General features: G+C 40.8%; 1 protein-coding gene across 8 annotated transcripts in view; it reads right to left on the reverse strand.

Moving 5' to 3' along the window:
* Positions 1-6,295: 6,295 nt before the first annotated feature.
* Positions 6,296-17,311, reverse strand: part of LOC142063261 (integrator complex subunit 6-like) — a 42,085-nt gene continuing 31,069 nt past the window's right edge. The window contains exons 10-19 of one of the 8 annotated variants that reach the window (XR_012662703.1): positions 15,589-15,683; positions 14,742-14,852; positions 12,809-13,024; positions 12,213-12,336; positions 11,491-11,633; positions 10,896-11,127; positions 9,702-10,094; positions 7,741-7,834; positions 7,010-7,311; positions 6,296-6,570 (exon numbers count right to left, since the gene is read on the reverse strand). Coding sequence is in view for 3 of the 8 variants with exons in the window: in XM_075106791.1 (XP_074962892.1) it covers positions 7,212-7,311; positions 7,741-7,834; positions 9,702-10,094; positions 10,896-11,127; positions 11,491-11,633; positions 12,213-12,336; positions 12,809-13,024; positions 14,742-14,852; positions 15,589-15,683 (1,508 nt within the window). In the remaining 5 variants the exon portion in view is untranslated. Of the gene's footprint in view, positions 7,312-7,740; positions 7,835-9,701; positions 10,095-10,895; positions 11,128-11,490; positions 11,634-12,212; positions 12,337-12,808; positions 13,025-13,158; positions 13,332-14,741; positions 14,853-15,588; positions 15,684-17,311 lie in introns of those variants that run through there. The other 7 variants (XR_012662702.1, XR_012662704.1, XM_075106791.1 and 4 more) reach the window with 7 other exon arrangements.

The raw sequence follows: 17,311 nt of genomic DNA on the forward strand, positions 1-17,311 counted from the left end.
CACAGCCCTTTCTCACCTCAACAGACGGGCACACGGAGTCCAAGGGTGCAAGGCAGACCCCGGGAAGGAGAGCCCACTCTGCTTACATCTGCAGGAATGCAGGATGTGGCCACCTGGAACCCAGACAAAAAACAACTTTCAGCTGCTGCGCGAGGTCAGAGCCTCCTCCGGGTCCTGTTGTGTGCACTTGTGGAAAGCGCCATCACTCACCCTATTAACCAGCAACAGTTCCCCATCACAGCCCAGCCCGTGACTCACCAGCCTTTCCTCAGGGGAATTCACAGTCAGTTCCCAGGAATTGGTCTCACCCCGTTTCACCTGCTGCAAGCCACAATGGATAGCTGCAGCTTGGTGAGCATCGCTCCCCGCATCTCTAGTGCGCTGAGCCCCAGCATGCCCTGCCTGCATCCGGCAGTGCTGCAAGTGCCGCACCGTCGTATTTCTGTTTTGTAACAATACTCCTGCAGAAGGATTCGCTGAACATGATGCACTTAAAACAGCCTCTTCCAGAGGTCGTCAGTCCCTCACCAGCTCCTTTTCCACTAATGATCATTTTGGATAGCAGCTTCTATGCTCTGCCCGCTTCTCATCGGCAGAGGGAGGAGCCCTGAATCCAGGGGTGCCAGAGGAACTTAAAAATACTTTTACACGGCTGAGAAAGAAAAGGCACCAGAGCAGCTCGGGTCAGAAGCCAGAACTCAACTTCAAAGAAAAGGCAGTAAAACACCATGAGAGCCTACAGGCTTGGCGACTTTTCTACAGCCTTCCCACCTCCCCCTTTCTGGGCTCCTACTCTTTGCCAGCCCCAGAAGAGCACTTCCAGCAAAAGGCACCCACTTCAGCCACCTCCACACGGAAGCCAGCCATGGGGAACCTGCCCTGTCCCCACCCACACTCGCCCCATGCCAGACCCAGGCTGGCGTGTCGGAGAGCGCAGGGAGGAGCCCACCGATAGGCATAAGAGCCCAGCAGCCTGTGTGTGCTTCTGCGGTAGGATTTAACACCAGGGAAATAATTCAGTGTACAAGACCAAATTAGGGCATGGATTTTATAATCGTCTTTGCTAGTGACACACTATATGACCTTCGGTAAGTCCCTCCATCCATCTTTAAAGACACTCTCAGAGGAGTGCCACAAGACTTTAATTAGCAGCCCTAAAAGTACTCGAGATAGTTTGTCTCTCTTCCAAAATAACCAACTGCAGATGAATTGGAACAACCTTATTTTCAAATTCTGCAAGCAACTGGGATCCAGGCTGCTCTCAGATCAGTCACTTCAACAACATAATCAAAGTTAAATGTGCCAGCTGTGCATGAAGGATTTTAATACGCTGCAAGGACTGGAAAATAGCTCGAAGAACCGATGTTTTTTTCCATGGCTGGGATGTCACTGTCGAGCAGCTGCATTATAATCATCTGCAATCAGCAAAATGCCTTTTTTTTTTTTTAATCATTTTTTAGTCTTGGGGAAGAGGGCTCATTTTTATTTCTGTCCTACTTAGGAAAGCACCCTTGAATCCCGAGGCACCCACTACTACCAAGAGATCAGGCAACTACTACAGCAGTAGAGACATCAAAACATCTTCAGCTGTCTACAATCAAACCCCAATTACATTCACAGGTTTAAAAGTCACACCCAGACAGTAAATGCTCACACTACCACCTCAAGAAACAATATGTGCATTTCCACAAATCTGGCAAAAATCCCGCTCCAGTTGCCAGGAGGGAGTCACCTATCATCATATATCTGAGACCTGGGACAGCTCCAGAGTTGAGTCCCTCCCCAGGGAACACCTGAGCTCAGGACAGCATCCTTCTCTGCAAGGGCCACCTCTGCACAAGCAGAGGGGTCACAGCTGCAAGATGAAGCAAGAGGGAAAGTTTTCCAAGTCCATCTGTGACAAAAGGCTGAACCTCTCTCTGATACGTTCTATGTATTAAATATTTACAAATAAAATGAAACATTAAAGTATGCACATACTTTGGAGAAATGACAAGAAACAGGCTGATCGTGCAAACAGAGCTGTGCCCTTGTAACTACCAAAACCTCCCCTCCTGTTTCACCATCCTGTGAGGCTGCATTTTACAAATGGGGACACGCCATGAGGATGCTTTGCAAACAGCTTTCTGTCCCTCCTACCAGCTGCTCGGCAGTGGCGAGTAGAGCATTGGGATACAGCAAACTGCCAGAGGTGCCCAGTATTTTAAGGGACATTATGCAAGACTGCTTGCATTAGAGGAGTGACAGTGATTGAGCTGACAGCAAGCATACATAAATGCCAAGGATCCTGCTACTTCCACTGCTGTTGGAGCTGCTCCAGGACTAGAAAATAGCTGTGAAATTCCCATTGCAGATGTGAAGATGAAACTTCCCCAAGCTCTCAAAAAAACAAATAAATCTCCAGCAAAAATCTGATCAAGGGTTTCCATTTCACTGCCTTTCCCAGGCCAAACTATTCTTCTGGACTTCACCATAAATTGTTTAAGAGCTTCAGCCCAAGCTCAAAAATCTTGTGAAATGCAGCTCCTTTGATAGCTTCCCAACTCACGGTGATTTTGTTTTCTTTACATGGTATCAGCAGTCACCATTCCTGGCAAACCCACATGGCTGCCAACTCAGGGAAGGCACTTGCAGCTATGTTCTTCCACTGCATATAAAAATACCCTCCGGTGAGTTTAACACAAGGCGGTACCGACAGCTTAATTCCTTCCCTGGCGTGTTCTTCTGAACTCTGAATAATCTGCTGCTGAAGTTACCAGATTTGCACTCCCAGCCTTGAGAAGCATCTCATATGCTTTTAAAACACAGGCTCTGAAATTGAACAGATGAAGCTGAACCAGCTTTCAGAGCATGCAAGCAGCAGCTGCTTTTCCCACCAACTTTACCTATAGCCTCTACCCGCGCTTCCTGCTTGATGGACAACAACAGGGTTCCCACAGAACTGCCGTGCTGTTTTAGCCGCTACCAAGAGACACTCAAAAACACTATCAGCGCGGAACAACAAAAGAAAAACACCAATGCTAAAGCCAAGCCAACAGTTGACTCTCAAGGATGAAACAACATGCCAGGTTGCAGCTGAACTAGAATGGAGAAAATCGGACAGGTCCAGCCTTTTTGGTTTAGTCGTCTTTCTCTGAAATGACAGCCTAAATAAGGCAGTCAAAAGCTGATCACAAGATTCAGATTTAGAAGTGCAGCTTAACAATTCCTGCAGGCCACAAGATTTTTGCTAACTCCCAAGGCATTATTCTTCTCCAGTTTCTTCCTTTTCCACTTAAGACAGACTTCAGCTTGTTTTTGCAGACCTGAAAGCAGCAGCTCCTTTTAAATCCAGTGACTAACATCCTTCCTTCAGATCTCTGCCAAACCTTGCTTCTGCCAGATTTGAAGTGTCTTTGGCTTTGTTTTCAGCTTAACTAGGTTGTATATTTTTCAAGACAAGCGCTCTAGAGTCCATTTGCTAAAGGTGTGATGTTGCCATGTTGCTGGTACGAAACACTCCAGTTTAGCTTTATAGTTTTTTTAAAATAGTTTCTGTTAGCCAGTGCATTTCCACTCGCATTTTTCTATCAAAAATTTCTTAGTAGATATTAAAGAACAGAACAAAGGAAACAAACTGAATACCCTACATTGCTGCCATTTCACCCAGCCTGCTTAAGAGGCAGAACCTGTAGAAAATGACCAGAAGAAAAACAAGAAAAAAAAAAAATAGGGTTTGGGTTTTCAGTTAGGGGTTGGTGGGGTTTTTTTGTACAGTTTCCTGTAAAGGGAAATATACAATTGCTTGACCACTGCAAAGTCAAGCATAGCACAGTAACAGCCTCTGCGGCTTTTGTTTTGGAAGATGATGGTCGTTTTCTGATCCTAGTTAAGCATGGGCAAGAACACACTTGCCCGTCATAAATGCACTGCGCACACAAATTGGGAACAGCAGCACCTAACAGACATCTGCTATCAGCAACTGGACTGGGAGCTGCATGGCTACGGGCTCATTTTAGGAAAGACGAAGACTCCTTGGTGTTTACAAGGGGAAAAAATAAAGACAACAAGCAATGAGGATGCCTAGTTAAGAAGGGGTCAGGAAATGGAAGAAGCAGAATACATATAGGTACCCAGACTCCAAAGCACCACACAGCCCTTCTACCCACAGCAGAAAGGTAAGCGCTAAATTTTCTCATTCAGATCGTTAAACAACGGTCCTTATAGGAAACACAGCAAGCCATTTTTTTTTCTCCACCTTCTAACATTCTAGTTTAACTGTGCTCTATTATTTCAGCCTCAGGTAAGGGCTCAAAAATATAAGTTTGAGCAAAGCACATATGGCTTTCCAGATTCCATCCACAGATCCATACATATTTGTGGACCTGTGCAGCCTGTTGAGGAACACTCCTGTTGTGCAGAGGCCCATCGACCGGACAGACTAGGCATGCTCTCAGTAACGCAGCTGTTGCTTCCAAGGTCATGGTCTCTACCTAGAAAAGGCAAGGCTTAACACTAGCGTAACCCCTCCTGGCTGCCCCAGTTGCACACTGAAGTCTGCCATTCAAAGCTTGTGTGGCTGTATTTGCTGAATGCATGCTCCACGCACATCCAGCATGGCTGTTTCTCTTACGACAAGTTATCTCCGATAAGATTCTCCTTAACACGGTTGTGGAGCACTTACTGTTTCCAAAGCAAGCAATGTTCATTTTGTGTTCCATCTGGGAGACGGGGCTGTGCACGCTCCGAGGTGGATTACTGTCGCTCCTTTTTCTTAATCTCTTCGCTGACACAGCCTGCGAGGACGGTACAGCTTCCTTCCTTTGAATGAAGGCCCAGTTCATTATAAGGTTTCTTCCCCTCTAATATTCTGATCCAAATTCAATTTATTCAGATAAAATAATGGCGAGGTAAGGGAAAGTTCTCACTGCTTGGACTGGAAGGGACTACTTTGTAATTTCTGTGCATTTTCTGAGGTACAAGATTCCAAACAAGTGAATGGAAGTCACCAGCTTCCTGGAGCTAATCTGGCAGCCAATGGCGTCACATCAAAAAAGCAGGTTTACGTACTAACAAGGTCACTGGTTAAAAACTCAGCCCCTGCTCAGACATGTTATGATCGAGTGAGTGTCTCTAGAACCAGGAAAGAAAATTAAATAACCATTAACTAGATAGAAGAGAGCTGTCTCTTCTTACCACCTACTACTTCAAAAATAGCATATTACATGCAACTTGATGCATGCAACCAGGCCATTTTAAAACAAGGTATGCACAGTATTATCTGATCTTCTGTATATAAATTCCCTTTTAAGAGTCCAACATTAGGCATGGGAGGTCTGTCATGGTGACGCACAGCTTCCACGTGACAATTTTGAAGGAGTGAATCCCCCACTTGTATCATTCCAAGGTATTTCTGTGTCCTTTTTTAAAAATGTTCAGCTGTACAGACGAATAAAAGTTACTTCTAAGAGGAGAATTAGGACACATTTATAGTAATGTCTTTCCTTGTGTCACTTCATTCATATAACACTGTGACAGAGATTTGCTGTCGCTGGATTTCCTTCTTGAATTTCACCGGTGCAATTCCCATGGTCAAACTGCATCTTCCAGAGAGACAAGGCCACTGCTTCAGAGTGGATGGAAAAGTTGTCTCACAGGCTGACTAGTACTAAAAATACCAGTAGGAACAGAGGAGTACAGGCTCACCAGCTACAATCTGTTTCCCTGCCTCTCATGCACTGGCTAGTCAACTGGAATCCCTAGGATATTTGCAGTACAAGGTAAAGAGCTAGTTAACATGAGCGCAACTTCAACCTGTCTTTAAAAGAAAACTGTTAGAGGATCAGAGAATGTTATGGGTGAACAACTGAAAATACACAATTATCAGAAGAGTTGCTTACTACTGGCACATTATTAGTACTGCTTTGAAGGAAAAAAAGAATTACATGCAGGTGCTTCAGTCTTCTTTGTATGTTTTGTGATATATAAAATTACCTTTGGACAAAATAGTAAGAGGAACGGAGGAGAGGATGCCAGCTCAGGTAAGCAAGGGTTTGGTAAATTGGAACTTAGTGCCTTTAATACTGAGGAAAAGCGTGCACCCCGCGCAGGCTGAGCTGAGTGATGGGGCAGGTGCTCCTGGGTACAAACACACTCTGTAACTGTAAGCACAAACTGTGTTTGAGGGTGTGCAGATCAGGTTCAGCTGCAGTATAGCTACACTATTCACTGGTTTTACAAAAATATTAGCAGTCTGTCGGTAACAGACAATTGGAGGAACTCAGTGCTGCCCGCTACAGACTCCTCAGATTAGCACTTATTAAAAATTAATAAAATGGTTTATTTTATATATACATATGTTCCAAAAAATTTATACAGTTAAAATATCAAATTAGTGATCTGGTAACAATACTGTTCAAAATAATCTCTTTTGTATGAACATTAAAATACACGTTTTTAAAAGCGTTTCCTTTTAGTGCTTCCAAAGCACAGCGTGTGCCAAGGCCACCTGAAGAATCTCCGTCCTCCTCACAGGATGAAAGAGAACTGAAGTCGGGGACCTGGGAAGCCTCAGGTGCACTTTCATAATGTCTGCAGACAAAACAGAAGAGAGTCTGAGGTAGATTGTTTAGTGACCATCGGGTGGTAACAGTCACAGGGCTGTCTTTAGCTTTCATTAACACAATAGCAGTTTCTTTACTCTCAATCTACACTGAATCTCAAGTTTAAAGGCATGGCTAGCAGTTCTTGGGAACAAGACCCTTGTCTCTGTGGTGGCAACATGCAATTTTACCAGTGCAGGTGTTTCTGGGAGGGTTTTTTTTTGGGAACACACGGGCTCTCTCCACGATGCAGACAGTGTGTGCATTTGACAGTGCCCCATTTTAGTGCAACCTGCTGCCTATAGCACGTAAATGTCTAATGACAGCGTTCAAATGAGTAAATTCTCATCACCTGCAGGAGGGGCAGCAATGGTTATTTTCTTCAGCCTGTTGAGCAAATAGCACCCTCCACAGGAAAAAAGCCACACCTTTCATAGCAAATCCTTAAGGTTATAGCCCAGCTTCTGCCGATAGAGGTTCTTAAAGTTAAAGCTCCACTGCTTCTTCTCAGACTGTGAAAGTAAAATCACTTGACTGCCAAGATGGTGAGGGCAGCAGCTACATCCTCTTCCACTCTTCTGCGGCACAGCAAACTCATTCCTGGTCCATATTCGTCTGGCCGGTACATTATTATCTACTGTTGACATGATTAACTCTGTTGGGTAGGCTGTTGAACTCTAGTTCCTCTAGTATTCTCTCTAAGTGTTGTATTAAGACCCGTTTTTTAAACCTATGGAAGAGAGGGAGAGCAATTTAATTTTTTTCTTCCAAAACCAGTTTAACAATGCAAGACCATTCAGCCATGACAAATCATATTACCAGAGGCTCTCTGTTTCCACTGTGGAAGAGCTTTCTTTATTTCTGGCATTAAAATGGCCAGAAAATTTAATTTAATACAGCCGCCCTTCCCCAACCCATCCAAAATTTTCCGTCAGTCTCCAATAATAACCCATCTCTCTATTTCATATTTATACTTGAAGTAAACATCATTTACTCCATAAAAATATAATGGTAGTTTGACCACTAAAACAACTACAATAATTGAAATATGTCAAAAAGGAAAACAGAAAATACTAGTACTGGAAAAGTTTATGATTTACTATCATGACCTAAATGAACATTTAATTTATGACTCCAAGTCATTTGTATCTATACAAACCTGGCTGCTTCCTTGATAGCAAATTCAATGAAATACTTCTGAATTTCCATAGGTCCTTGCACCTCCTCAAGAAGAGAGAAAATTTTTTCATAATCTAAAAAAAAAAGATAAAAATCCAACTATATATTAAAAATAAGCCTTGCAAATGCATTTTAGATAAAGCTTAACAGCCAAAAGAAAAACCAAAGCCCAGAGATTCACATTTCTGTGTATGGCAATACAAGTAAGACAAGAAAAAAGCCTGCCTTAGCTTTATGCACAGAAAGCAGGTGATACCAATAATCTGAAGAGATACTGATGATCTGGTATTCACAATTGGCACTAAAGAATTAGGTTCTCTTTAAAATAAGCAGCTAGAAACATCTGCCCTCAGAAAATGCAGGCTAGGTAGAGAAGCCTCCTACCTCCGTGAACACAGTGCCATCATTAGCAGTTAATATGCATGCAGGGCCACCGAGCCCTGTTTTAACCTAGAGTTGACATTTCTGAAAGTAGAGGTTAAGATTAGTTCTCTTAGAAGGACTAATTATCAATGCTTAGTGTGAGCACAATTAATATGACTGTCTTACTGATACAAAGTTAATATATCCACTGCAAAAGAATGAACTGGATACATTAAACTAGACACAAATTAAAAGAGCATTGTTTCACTATTTTCCATAGCTGAACCAGTATGAAGATATTTATGATGCTGGGACTAAGAGCCTGCTCAGAGTGATTGCAGCAGGCACAGAGAGGATATGTGGTCAGAACTGTGAATATATGCACGTATTCAACCCACTACTATTTAGATTCTTTGATGCCTGCCTGAACTCTGCAGCAAGACAGGTGATTCGAACTGAACATAATACTATTTTGCTCTACATCACCATTTACTAGACCTGAATTTGGTATAAGACGAGTTCACTTTGCAAGACAGGAAGCAAAGACATACCCAAGTAGGAAGTTTTAAAACATTTTAAAAATAAAATACAGATGCAGCGTAAAAATGGCTCCATCTCTCAACAGCCTGAGCCTGCCACAATGATTATATGTCTCAACAAAACACAAAGTTTTGCGAAAGCAACGCAAGATTAGAAAAACAGAAGTTAAGAATATTCCATTATACTAATTACTGGTACCTCACAATGTATTAGAAAAATATTCAGTAGTTTAATTTGTAGAAATAATTCACTCAGACATAGACCATGTTAGGGATATCTGCCATTTAAGAAAAAAATGAAAGATTAAGCCTATGACAAATCCTACAGCATATATACTGGTTGGAGTTTCAGGTTTTGGTTTTGGTCCTGCATTCAAGTACAGGCAAAACATATAACAAGCTGGGGAGGCAAGTTGCTTTTCCTCACAACCTTATAGATTTTGGGGAGTTATCAAAACTTATAGAAAAAAAGAATAAATTTTTAGCCTTCAGTTCTTAAGAGTTTGCAACAGCGTTCCATCACTAATTACACTGTCTCACCAAATTAAAAAATATCACTTCACTGTTAAGATTCCCTTTCAAACACATTCCAAGATGCACCCTTGTAGCTGCATACGCCTTTGCCCTCCAAAGGACGTTTTGAAGGACACAGAGCAACAAAGTACACTGTGCCTATGCAAGGAGCAGTGCAGCAGAAGACAAAATCAGTCCAGTCTCACTAGATCATAAGTAACAAAACCAAAACCTCTGAAAGGTGCTTTCACAAAGTACCTCCTGTAACAGTTAACCTATCTTCAAGGGCAAACAAGGTCACTTGGCACTCAACTTCCCAGCACTGCTGTCTAAACTTCGGCTCACCCACCCAGCATATAAGAACTTATCTTCCTTTTGTAACCTTCCATTGCTCATATGCAAGCCATCAGAAATGATTCAAAATCTAAAGTTGCGTCTTGAAAATAGCTCCTTATTTCAAGGAAAAAAGTCTTCTCTCTAGCACCATGTATAATATACCACTAATAAAAAACCCCCCACAACTTACTTCTTCCAGGTTTGCGAACCTCTTTCATCACTTTAATTTTGATATCAGCATTGTTTCCCTCCAACATCGTAGGTGTTATTTTAAATGAATTTGGCACAGATTCGGAAGTAGACTCCATCACCCGTTTTTGGTCATCTCCAGTCACGCTGTAATTTAGAGGCCCTCGAACAAGTGCGTTCGTACCAGGTTTATGATCCAACCCATCTTCACTTAAACAATTGAATTCAACAGGTAGAGAGTCTAAGTCATTGGGTAACATTTCATCCTCTCCCAGAGCAGCTGGAACTGAAGAAGCCATCTGCACAGGTAAGCCATCAATTTGCTTTTCCAGTGACTGACAATTTTCTGCTTTCTTCTCTCCATTGCCATCTTGGACAACACTGTTATTGGTATCTACAAATTAAAAATATGTATCTTACTAGCACATAACTGCAGTATCAAAAAACCCAAAAAGAAATAGATCTGTATCCTTTCTTGTTTGAAGTACTGTGTAGTGATCTGACAGTGCTGAACAACTCCCCAGTATACTTTTATTCAACCTCTGATGTGACCAAGAGAACACCTCCCTTTGGACTGTTACCATCTCTTATCACTATCATGAAACCACCATTTTCTCTATTCTTATTGCAATGTTATGACTTCTAAGTAAACTAATGTTTTCCTTCCTTCCCCCAATTCCACCTAATTCCAGAGTTTTCTTCTGACTACATTTGCTGCAACAGGTGGGTAAGAAAATCAGTATTTGTGGGAAATGAAAATGTAACTGTATTTTAACTTTCCTTTCCCACCACAGAATACACAAATGAGGACTAAAAGCTGATCTGAAATCCTCGCTACCTCCAAACCACTTTGGCAAAAGGTTTCAGTGGTTTTTTTTGGTTTGTTTTTTTTTTTTTTAAAATAAAGTTCAAAATTATTTTTTTATTCCAGACTTCATTAGCTATAGCAGCAGCCTGTTTTATCTAGGCCAGCAAAAGAAACACAGTCCTAATTAACACTAAAGCATACATCATACATGCTGATACGCACTTTTGAATCAACTCAGAAAGCACAAAGAGAGTTGGCTGGGGTTTTTTGTTGGTTGGGGGGGAGGGGGTGTTTTAGTTTGGGGTTTTTTTGCTTGTTTGTTTGTTTTAAACACACAGATATTCCCATCTGTGACCAAGCAGGCTGCTTTACTACAACTCAGTATACCTTTATTTGCTGGGATGCCTTTGAGGTTCAGATACGACGGGGATCCAGAAGCAGACGGTGGCCCCTTCCCACCAACATGATTCGTTACAACGGGTGGTGACTGTGGCCGTCTCAACAGCGGTGACATGCTACGCCTTCTCTTTAGTGATGCTGGAGTATTGGGTTCTCCAGGTCGCTTAATCTTATTCTGAGGCCCAGCGACAAATTCATCTGCTTCATCTATCATCATACCCTAAAAAGAAAAAAAATATTGTTTTTAAAAACCAGTGCAAAATAGAAATTGTTTCATCAATTCATTGATGGAGTAAGTCCCTCTGCATTAAAATTCAGGTGGCTTCCAAAACACTTTACAGCTCTCAGAACAGACATCTAATGTACACTGTAACCAAAGGCAGGCCAATGCCACTCTGTGATTCCACATGACTCTTTATACATTTCTCTTGGACCACGTGGAAGACACCACTCCTTCCTCCATATGACAGAAGAGCTACACAGCTCAGCAGCATACTGCAGCTGTTGGAGAGGAATTCTACTCAAAAATTATTTCAAATCATGTTAAATATAAAGGTACAGCAGATAGAGTTGTTCTTCCTACCTTCTTATCCTGTTTAAATGGATTGCCAAATGTATGTAGTCTTTTTGGTTGATCTGGGTCAATCTCTCGAAGGGGTGAAGGCATCATTTTCAGATATTCCTGGTAGTTTCCCATTTGAGCAACAGGAACACTATGAAGGCAGTCTGCAACAGAACAAGAGATCTTAATTTAATCTACCTTAAAACTAAGGTAATACAAACTTTACACACTTCCATTGCAAGTGTTAGCATTTAAGAATTAGAAATTACTATTTCTTTTCACTACGGAGCAAGAGCTGAAGACTACAATTTTGGAAATAAGGCTGGCAAGAGCTGAACTTAATTGGCAGAAGAAGAATGAAAAATAAGCAAGTTTAATCTCTATGCTAATAACTGCATCTTTAGATGACCAACACCTAACAAGGGTAAAACAAAGTAAGTCCCTCACTGCTTTAAGCCACCATCACTATAAAAAACATGTCTGTCTACTGAACCTTATTGTACAGGAAAGCTCTCCCATGAAACTCATTTTTTAAATTCAAAGCAAGCACGATATCTTGCATGACAGAAGGCAAAGATTTCCTTCTTTCCCCTTCAGAATCAAGAAAAGGACACTGACTGACTCAACAAATGATGGCATGTCCAACTTCTGCTCCCTCACCTGGGACAGAAAACAATACCTCAGGGAATTAAAAAAATAATAACTAATCTCCAAACTGTTAATGAAGAATGGTGGCTACTTACCTTCATCCTGCCCCAAGATAAGCCTGTGTGTTTTCAGAAGATTGGTTCTCATTCTAGTTAGCTGGTCTAGAAGACTGCGACGAGGAATATCATATGCATTTCTGAATGCCTGTGGCTTCAAATCCTAGTTTTATAACAAAATAACTTCCAGTTAATCCATCAGTTCTCATGCACAGAGAAATTCCTCTATGAACTGTAATAATGCTAACTATTACAAAAAGTATTCTGAAGTAACTTCAGAGCTTCATAACCGGATACAGCAAACTCAATGACTGTCTTCAACAAGAACTTATTCAGCATTAGTGCTTTCAGCTCCATTAAAACTAAGCATGTTAATTCCTGGATGAACAACAATAGCTGTCTTTTGCAGAGATTGCCACTTAAAATACAGTAATCTTTGTTTATTACCAAGGGATTTTCAAACAGTGTTCCAAAAGCAAGTGCAAAAAATTGCGTTTATTCTTCTCATTATTTATGCCTACGCTGCATTCTTCACAATTCAGTGAAAGTACTTACTTCCTTCTTCTACACTAAGTCCATAGAAGTTACCCATTTAAAACAGATGATTAATCATGCAAGATCACTACGCTGTTTACCTTGTTTAAAAGTCCTATGTGGAAGCCAGCAAATTCTTTAACATTCATTTCCGCCAGTCTCAGTGGAGATTCCCCAGTGATCCCTTGCAGCAGTTGCTTAAAATCCCTACTGTGTACCAAGGAGAGGCCACTGGAGTGATTTTTCACTTTTATTCCAATTTCTTGTGGAACTTTCTTACCCACTGAACCTATTATCCGTTCCGACTCTATTTTTGTCTAAAATGGAATCACACCATGAGTTAAAGAATCAGCAGGCATTGCAGATTTCCAGTATAAAACACATAATACCTTAAGAGAATAAAACTACAGATTTACTTCCCAACTACTCAACAAACGGGAGAACTACCTACCCAGGGAGATATTGGATTACATGGATTAGATCTCAAGTAGAAAAAAATCCTAATGTGCTAGCATATGGAAAAATAGCCAGTGTATCTAAATTTATAAGCCAGTAGGAGGTCTGTGAATATCCCTGATTTTGCTGCAAGTCTTGTGACTTTCTTTTGTGTCCCTGAAGAATCATCTTTAAAGGGAAAGAAAAAAAAAAAAATAACGGAAGGGGGGAATACCTTAGGTTACTGTAAAGTTGAATCTTAAACAGTATTAGTCAGATACAGTAACATATTCCAGATTTCATTTTTGAAACAACCTATGAACTAAGGTTTGCACTATATGTTTGCAACAAGGTAAGGGAGAAAAATAATTTTTAAAATTTGCTTAATCAGTAATTTCTAAAAACATATTACTTCTCCATTTAGCACAGATTTCTTATTATAGCTACAGATAATTTTACTTTATAAATTAATAATTTAATTTTAATTAATATTTAATTAATTAAATAAATTTAATAATTAAGCTTTAACTGTATTCAAAGTAAGACCCACTTGCAATACCTCCAAAAATCCCCAACCAACCAAAACCCCAAAACCCACAGTGATCGCAACCCACTTCCCCCAGATCTCATCCTCTGCAGGATTTACTTCATATCTGCAGGAAACTCTGAATTTAAGGACAGCAGGAGCACAGCAGAATTCTGCAATTGCTTCTCCCTATACAGGAGCTTTTAATGCATCCAACATACTTAAACTGTTTCATGTGCTGAGAACGTCTGTGAAAACCACAGTAGCCATCTCAAGCCATTCCAACTCCATATTGCAGATAAATAATACAAATTTGCATACCAAAATACCACAGGAATTTTTATGTCTAATAGATGCTCAGTCATTCACAAGCTTTTACAATGTATTTTGTGCATTCTTTAAGGCGGAGGATTTTTTCTTTGTAATTTTAAAGGCTGCACTGCTTCCCCACTGACTTCTAGATATTAAACTACTGTTACAAGAACCATTCGTGCTAAGGAGGCATGGCTTACAGACAGTTACACCTGAAATGGCATTCTTGACAAAGAGAAAAAGGTATGTAAGGCTATTTCCCACCAGGTCACGCTTAGCGCACAGAATGGATTTGACCTGAAGGAAACAGGAAGCTCAGCTATAAAGCTTGAACTATTACTTTAATCCCTGTGGACAAAAACATACACTTTTTTGGAATGTACACATTGCCAAGGCATGCATGGAAATAAACATGAGACTAAGAGCAAGTCTCTGACTTCAGCTGTGAAGAACAATGGCAAGAGCAGTCATAAATCCAATTAGTGATAATCTTTGGAGTTTAAAGGTCTAGCAGATACTTAAAATGTAGCTGAAGAGGTCTCCTTCGCACTCCCCTCCACCACTTACAGAAGGCACAATCACTGGCTACAGAATCACTCTGTATTCACCCACATTCGCAGTGGAAATGCTCACCAATCTTCAATTATAATATATGCTGCACACCCATCTGAACTCCCACAGGGATTAACTGCTTTATAATGAGATTACCACAAACTAAATAATCAACGCACTTCTAATTGCAAAGGTTTTATCAATACTACCTGTTGGCTGAGTTTTTTAAGGTAAGAGATAACACTGTAACTAAGTCCACAATCTAAATTATCTGATATCAGATTTGGAGCTCCCATCATCCTTAGGGCTTTCTTTAATGGCTATAAGGAAAACAAAATACACAATAGTAAGAGAATAAGTCTTTAAAAAAAAAAATTTATAAGATCAATTACAGGAAGCTAAGGCACATGGATTAGTGCTCTAGCTTTTCCGCTTTTGGCCACTAAAATTCAAGTCTATTCAGATAACATGTGACATGAGTTTGGTAGTCTAACTAGCTCGCAATGGACATTATGCCACATTACCAAGGCACCACACAGTGTGGTGCCACTGGCAATTTCCACTCAAAGGCTCAGTACCAGAATAGCCGGGATGATGCAAGTCCATATTGAGGTGCATTGTCCAAGCTACACGCAAAAGGTGACAGGGTGCCTCCCCCCACCCTTTATTTGGCCCAGCCAGTTCTCTTAGTATCAGCTTCCCAAAGTCTAGCACTTCACCCACGTTAATAAGCAAACAAATCCGCATTTCCCTTATCAAGTTACAAAAATAATGCTAAATTTGTTTTCTCTGAACAATCTAAAGCTTATTTAACAGTTAATAAACAGAAAACATTTAATAGCGTAATATAGTTGCTATTACTCAATATTACTACAAATTTATTTATTTCTTAAAAACGTTTGACCTGATCTACATACCTCTGCAAAGCAAAATGTTTACTACCTAAATGTCACCATAATTATGTAAACAAAATTTACTAGGAAGAGGTATGATGCACAGGACTCTGGTCACACCAGCCATTATACCCAGGAAGATGAAATGAGAAAAGGAACATACCAGTAAGTAGTAAGGAGGCATTGTTTTTAAGTAGTTGTCAAAAGCCTGTCGCCACTTCAGATTTGGCTTAAGTTTGTGAACCTTAAACAAGTCATCTGCAACAAGGAAAACATCAAAAGAAGGTTTTATTTATACAGTCCCAGACCATTAGCGTTATCCAAAATTCAACGTGCCAAGTTCCCCCCCCTTTTCTTCTCCCACCACCCATCTCCCAATGGGGCTTCCCCACAACGACTGTTCTTAACCTTAGGTTTGAAGGATTGCGAATCCCCAGTCCTAGCTGCAGCAGACAATCCAGAGCAAGTCCCCATTATAAGGCAAACTTACAAGGTACAACAGACGTAAATACTGCACAACTACTAGCAGCATGGAAGGTACAACAGATCCACCTGTTAAGAGTTTTGCCTCCCCTGCATCATCAGGGACTCCCTGTATCTGATTAAACCAAACACCACCATTTGGTTCAATTTCCATTTTCAGCCCAGCTTTCTTTTGTTCAACCTGTATGATGAATTCTGGTCTCCAGTAAAAACATTATTGGGCACCAAAGGGAAAGAAAAAAAAAAAAAAAACCAGAGCAGGGAATCTTTCCAGTCAGCTTTGCTGGACTCTGCTGACAAGAGCAGCAGCTGCCCTGGGCAGAGAAGGGGCATACCTCCAGCCACACTGCCTGCCGGAGCAGCAAACTTTCCCACAGACACAGACAAGAGACAGTAATTAGCTACGAAAACTGCTGCCCTTTAAGAGAGGGGCAACCAGACACATTATTTCCTTTGGATACTGTTTTAGAAATACCTTGCTTGCACTAGAGGTGCGCATATTGCCATTTAGGAATCACCGAGTTGAAGCATGTAGCTATTTGCCATGCACGCTACGAACTGTAACAGTGATCTCTAAACATCAGAATTGAACACAGTATCCTGCAATTTATCATTTGAAATTATGGATTATCAATTGGGATCAAGTTTCTCCTTAGTAGGGCTGTAACATGCTGGCAAAGTGAGGCTAATGGAAGGATATGCAGGACTGGAGAAAGGGGTGTCCAAAAATTAGGTGGAGAGATCTGCAGGAGACAGGGATGCACATAAGAGGGTGTGCGAAAGACAGATGCAGCAAGGAGATTGTTTTCTTCAGATTGAACTTTCATGAAGATGTATTTGGAGAAGAAAATTTGCCTTGCAGAGTATTCTGCACAAATCGAACAGATGTTAAGATACGATTTTCCAAGCTCTCATAGTCAAACCACACTTAATTACAGGTATTTTCCAATCTAAATGAATTCTGTATCAAATATAAAACCACACTACAGATGCTAATTGTTCTCTTTCCTGGCCTGAAGGAAGTGGGGTGAAGTTTAAGAGGACAAGTTAGAACTCCATTTAAAATCTCAACATACCACATGCTTAGCACTATTATCCAAGAGAACCTGTGATGATACCATGACATATGGCAAATATAAAATAACATCCATTCTTATCTTATAAGCCTATTAGCTTTTTGCAGCAAAACGGAAGTTAAACTATTCCCCTCTCCCAAAATTGAAAATGGGAAAAAAAAAAAACCCACACAAAAACAAAAAACCCCATGTAAAATGTTCAATATCATAGAATATCCTAATATTTTAAAGTCTATGAGTTGGTTATGAGTACAGCTTGAACCTTAAACCCCTCATGAGCATTTTACTACTGTCTCACTTCCTGCACAGTGAAGGCTGTACCAGTAT

Source organism: Phalacrocorax aristotelis, chromosome 11, assembly GCF_949628215.1.
Source record: "Phalacrocorax aristotelis chromosome 11, bGulAri2.1, whole genome shotgun sequence".
NCBI classification, from domain to species: Eukaryota; Metazoa; Chordata; class Aves; order Suliformes; family Phalacrocoracidae; genus Phalacrocorax; species Phalacrocorax aristotelis.